The 6,199-nt window shown below is 33.6% G+C and overlaps 1 protein-coding gene and 1 long non-coding RNA gene across 14 annotated transcripts in view; one reads left to right on the forward strand and one right to left on the reverse strand.

The window, feature by feature from the left end:
- Positions 1 to 482: 482 nt before the first annotated feature.
- KIAA1109 (KIAA1109 ortholog) overlaps positions 483 to 6,199 on the reverse strand; it is a 215,874-nt gene continuing 210,157 nt past the window's right edge. For all 13 annotated transcript variants that reach the window (XM_042935583.1, XM_042935582.1, XM_042935584.1 and 10 more), the window contains 2 exons: positions 3,555 to 3,720; positions 483 to 1,222 (listed from right to left, as the gene is read on the reverse strand). In XM_042935583.1, coding sequence (XP_042791517.1) covers positions 1,006 to 1,222; positions 3,555 to 3,720 — 383 coding nt within the window. In that variant the 3' untranslated portion in view covers positions 483 to 1,005. The remainder of the gene's footprint in view (positions 1,223 to 3,554; positions 3,721 to 6,199) is intronic.
- LOC122217896 lies at positions 1,137 to 6,152 on the forward strand. Its single transcript, XR_006201735.1, has 3 exons — positions 1,137 to 1,224; positions 1,898 to 2,042; positions 6,130 to 6,152. It is a non-coding gene; the product is annotated as an uncharacterized LOC122217896 (long non-coding RNA).

Below are 6,199 nucleotides of genomic sequence, written 5' to 3' on the forward strand. Positions count from 1 at the left end.
CATCCAACTCTTGATTTCAGTTCAGGTCATGATCTCAGGGGTTTGTGGGATTGAGCCCCAGGTGAGGCTCTGTGCTGACAGCATGGAGCATGCTTGGGATTCTCTCTCTCCCTCCGTCTCTTAAATAAACTTAAAAAAAAAAAAAGAATAATGGCATGCCTGGGTTGCTCAGCTTGTTGAGCCTCTGATTCTTGATTTCAGTTCAGGTCAGGATCTCACAGTTTGTGGGATTGAGCCCCAAGTCAGGCTCTGTGCTGACACCATGGAGCATGTTTGGGATTCTCTCTCTGCCCCTCCCCTGCTCTCACGTGTGTGCCTTGCTGTCTAAATAAATATATATATAGAACAATATCTAAATTTAAGCCTCTGCTGTGCCTCCTCCTGATTGCATCCTCCTTGAGCTAATCTTTATAAGGATTTCATTTTTGCAAGAATTCTAAAAATAAGCTATCAAAAGAAGAAAAGACCCCAAAACTACAGAGTGAAACCAATTATTGTGACTTTATTACAATAGTTACAAACAATATTTTAGTGGTATTCAATCATATCACAATTACTCAAACTATATACAAATAGGTATTTATACAAGGCTACCTTTTAAAAAAAGAAAAAACAATTAATGACTAAAAAAAAATCACATTATCAGCAAGATTTTTCCTAAAAGTTATGGCCAACATCAAAGGAAATTCACAGTTACTCTGAAAATATTTTAAAGATGGAGGAATCATATTGCACATAATACAATTATAAACCCTACCAAGCAGATTTATATATTTTAATCTAGTTTTTCACAAAATTTACATTACCATGCAATACTTCACTGTATACAGAATGGTGGAACTAGAATAAACAGATTAACTTACAAACTCTCAATGTAATGACCACAAAATTAGAATTATTTTAAGTTATATTGGAAATAAGTGTACTATACAAAAAGAAAAAACACTCCAGTGTAATAAAACTTAACGGACACAATCACAGTTTGTTCACAGATGAGTTACTTTTTTAGTGTTCTTCTTTGTCTTTTCCTTTCTTTTCCTTTTCATCCTGTAGTGCAGTACCAAGTTTTTTGATAAGAACTGAGAGAACCTTATCAAGTGGGTCCATGACTCCTCTTTGAAGCCATTTAGGAATTGTAGTCCTGGCATGATGGAAGCCCAATTTTTGAAGAATATAATCAACACCTACTGGATCAATCTTTCTTCCAGTCCAAGAAATTAATCTGTAAGTATAAATAATAGTTATTTGGGAGTACAGTGCCCTAACACAGTCCTGAAGGTAGATTCAAGAACATCACTACACCTCCATAATATGCTTAGGACAAAATATTCTCAGTAGGTGCATTTGAGTAATCTAAGCTACAATTCCTGGGTTCACTATAATAGCATTCAAAAAATGTGATTATAAGCATCCTTGACAGCAGTGGACTAAATGCATCTCATTTTGATTTAGGCTTAAGTTACAGGGTCATCTTAATATTTAAAGAACATCTGGTTCATTCTAAAAGACGTTAACTTGATGGGAGGAATCCTTTTACAAGGTTTACAGATATAAAATTTATGACCCTGTACACTTAAAATACCTTACATGTTTTGTCAGTTTTATCTCAATAAAACTGAGAGTACAACATATGTGGCATAATGGTGGGGGGAAAAAGGCTAAAATGTATTGTTTGCTATGGGCTAAACGTGTCTGAAGGACACAGTTTTTTCCCTATTCCTGGCATTTCCTTCCTTAGAGAGGAATAGCCATTTGTGAAACACTACTGACCTTTCTCTGCTCCCTTATTGATGATTTATCTGTTTGACAAGTTAACAGAGGAACCATATAGTGTAGTTTAGTGCCCTCTTCCCTACCTTAAGAGACACTCATTTTGATCTGTCCCTTCATGCAATAGGTTTCTCAAGGACAGACTCCTAAATAGGTTAACCCAAGACTGTTCATGGCTGCCTGTAGCTAGGTGAGTTCACAGAGCTGTCAACTGCACAATTCTGGTGTACACCCGCCTCCACCCTGAGTTCTCCATCATGAAGGCCCTGTAGGTAAGCCCAAACTTGGACTTTGTAGTAGAAAGCCATTGTTTCCAGACATAGAAATCACATTCTCTGTTATGAGCCTTATCAGTATTAAAACTGCCATTTTGATTTGCAGCTGCCTCTCTCCCACTGTCTTAATTGCTTCTGAACTTGGGAAGGGAAAAAGAGGGTATTAAGCATTGATCTGCTAAAACTCTAATAGTTATAAGCATTTTGCATTAACTCATTTAACCATTGTAACAACCCTACAAGGTAGGTAATACTGTTTACCAATTGTTCATATGAAGCAACTGAGGCAGAACTAGGTTAGATCCTCTGGCCAAGATAATTTAGTTACTATGCTATCTGTAAACCTGGACTTAGAGCCAGAGCTCTTCAACATGCTCTCCACCACTTTTTAACTTTTTAAGTTCAAATTAAAAGGTATTTAATTTCATCATAGATTTACAAATACAAAACAAATTTTCTAAGTAGTTTTCTGCATTAGAACCTCTGCAATATTTAATTCTGTTCCTGAGCACTGACACTGTTAATACTTTTCATGAGTATATGTACTATTAATTCATACCAAATTTTATTGAATACAAATTAACACAAAGTCACTACTTTCTGTTTTTACAAGAGTCTACTGTATAATGGATATTTTGTTAGTTTGGAATTATTTTGTGGCATAAATATGTCTGAATAACCTTATCTAAATGAAATCTGTATCATTATGCAGAAATATGCTAGAATTTTCTTATGATGACCTTTTTTTGATACCATTATTCCATGATTCAGACAGTTACAATTTTATTAGCAAAGCAGATAAAAGGAAAGGGAAAAATGATAGGAAGGTCATAAGTGGTAATCATAAACAAGGACACACAGTGCAAGTATCACTAGTTAATAGCAGCCATTATAAATGTAATTAAAACTAGAAAATACTACTGACATTTTAATATGAAAGTAAGTTGATGTAATTGGCATCATGATTGTATTAGAATATGACTTAGCAAATGAACCTGAATCTGACAGCATTAAAGTCAACATTTCAGGGATGGTTCTGAATTGCTTAGCATGCAGACAAACTATGACATTGCAGGTTCTATTACATTGTCATGACATATGTGAGAAATTGTAATAATTCCTTAATGTGTGGCTGCTACTGTATCTACCCAAACTTAGTAACAAAAAAGTTAACTGTAGGTACCTCAAACACCTGAAATTAATATCCTGGTAAAAACATAGCAGCAATGGTGGAAGTAGAGTTACTCTCATATTTTAGTGATTAACTGGAAGAATGTTACACAGTGGAGGATGCTGAGCTATTTGCAGTGTTTGTGCTTCTTTTGCCCTGACTAGAAGAACTTAAAAAAGCAGAAAGGAGCAGAAAGCATAGCCAGAAGTTAGAGATGTTGTAAGTAGCTAACTTCTAAAAAGTTTTTGGTAAATCATATTTAACTTACTACATCATTTATAACCTTTTCTCATAATAATCCTGTAGGATATAGGTAAATATATATACCTTCTACTTACCTAAGAGTGGGTTCTAGATGCCATGTGTTGCACATAAAATCTCTCCAGTCCACAGTAGTATAAGTGATGCTGTCTTCTCTGTCTTTGTCAGAGGAATTGTCATCATGTATAATAATTGGACTTTTTTGTCCTGGTCGAGTAGATAAAATCCGAGGTGGAAAAATGGCTATGATGAAAATCATAGATTAATATTGCAGGTATATAATAAATTTATCTTAAATCACCATATGAATAGTATAATTAGTTCCATTTATCATTTTACTTATGAACTGGCCAAAGCCTCATTTAATGATATTTCTGAAAAACTAGTATTTAAAAATAAGCCATAAACAAGTGCCAGTTATTGGTATTTCTTAAAGAAAGACAGTATTAAAGTTATCATGTCATATTTTTGAGGAATAGCATATATTTTATATATATTTCTGTGCTTAACACTAATAGTAAAGAATGACAAGATTTGACAACAGGCATGGGGCACTAAAATTGACAGTTAAAAGTTTCCTAAAGAATGACTATAGGTGGACATTTTAAATAGCTTTAAATGAGTGAACTGTATTATATGTGAATTGTGTCTCAATAAAGTGTATCACTCAGTAGTTTTAGGATGTAAATGTCTATATATATTTGAACACTGGTTCTAAGCTTTTTACATAAGCAGCCTTTCATTCTTATAAGTGAATACTCAAATGTTTTATGACAGAAGTTCTTTTTAAATTGGTGATCATAATATATATAAAATCAAAATCAAATCTGAAATATAGTCTTCATGTAATGTACTTTTAATAAATTTGTGTAGCCTGTTTTTAACTTTATTGTAGATTAGCAGCAGGATAACACATGGACTGGGAATGAGCTTAGGAATAAAACTGTACTTATTGTCACACTATCACACCACATAAGAATATAGGCAGTTACTGCCTGCTCAGTTGCTCTGCTGTTATTATTGGTAATGGTTATGGTGCTATAATTGATCTGATGTTCTAGAAATATGTTGATTTGGCCTAGTCTTACATGCTGTTAATAATATTCTCTGGCATGTTTATACTTATTTTGGTCAAAACTAATTTCTTTTAGTTTTTAATAACAAAATATAACCATTAAACTATTTTTATTTATAACTGAAATCCACATAGATAATAACACTTGGTTACTGTAAGTCTGATAATCAAATTCCCATTTCCTCTTTCCCATGAAATGATATTAAACAAGTTTGTGTTTTTACTCTTAATTGAAAAATAATTTACATATATATTAGGCTCGGGTATACAACATAGTGATTCAGCAATTATATACATTTTGAAATGCTCACCACAAGCAGTGTATTAACATTTTATTGATTATATTCCCTATGCTTTACTTTTCATACCCATGACTTATTTTATAACTGGAAGTATGTAGCTCTTAATCCTCTTCATCTGTTCCCCCTATCTTCCCATTCCTCTCCCCTTTGGGAGCCACCAGTTTGTTCTCAGTGAGTCTGTTTCTCTTTTGTGTGTGTGTGTGTGTGCACAACAGTTTGTATTTAAAGATTTTTAAAAATAATATGCACAGTTCATAGCAGACCAAGACAAACACAGTATTTCGTGAAGTGACAAAGGTTTCACATAACTGTGAGAAAGAAATCTGGCAGGCTTTTATATACAGGTATACTAGAAAAGAATTCTGAACTTCACAGATTTACTTGGAATATTTTTTTTTCCACATTAAGTTCAAATATTAAGGCAGAGAGAAAAACAGAAGGATTACAATAGTGCCTGTTATATGTTGGTGCTATAAGTGAAGACTGGATCTACTTATATAAAGTATTTCCTATTAAATGATTTCAGTCATTTAAGTTTCAACTCCTGTTTCATAGATTTCTTTCAGTCATCATTACTGATTTTACTCTCACTGAATTGTTGACACATCTAGATTTAATAGTAATGGAACAACAATTCAATCTGTGCTATGCTGCTTTTGCATTTTTTTTTAATAATCTGTTTTGTTCACTCAAACATTTATCATGAGGCTATTTTGAAATACTGCTAGAAAAATTTTATATTTATTCATGAAGAAAATGGAGTATTACTGGGTGATCTAAACAAATAGCATGTATTCTAAGCAATTAAAAAAAAAAATCACATCCTGGGGCACCTGGGTGGCTCAGTCGGTTAAGCATCCCACTTTGGTTTAGTCATGATCTCATGGTTCATGAGTTTGAGCCTCACATCGGACTCTGTGCTCACAGCTTGGAGCCTGGAGCCTGCTTCAGATTTGTGTCTCCCTCTCCCCTGCTCACGCTCTGTCTTGCTCTCTCAAAAATAAACAAACATTAAAAAAAAATTCTTTTTAAGAAAATCATGTCTATTGTTTTACCACTATATATTCATAGGTTTGTGCAATAAATACTTATTGGGTGAATAAAGACTATATATTTGGAAGGCATTCCATATCATTACATTTCAGACTACCTCATTCTTTTCAACAGCTACAGAGGATGGAATGGATTCTATTATATCCATTCTATATGGATATTAGGGTCACCACATGTTCCTTTAAACTTAAAAAAAAATTGTTTTTAATGTTTATTTTTCAGAGAGAGAGAGAGAGAGAGAGCAAGAGAGAGAGAGGCTCCAGGCTCTGAGCTATCAGCACAGAGCCCAACG

Source organism: Panthera leo, chromosome B1 (assembly GCF_018350215.1).
Source record: "Panthera leo isolate Ple1 chromosome B1, P.leo_Ple1_pat1.1, whole genome shotgun sequence".
NCBI classification, from domain to species: domain Eukaryota; kingdom Metazoa; phylum Chordata; class Mammalia; order Carnivora; family Felidae; genus Panthera; species Panthera leo.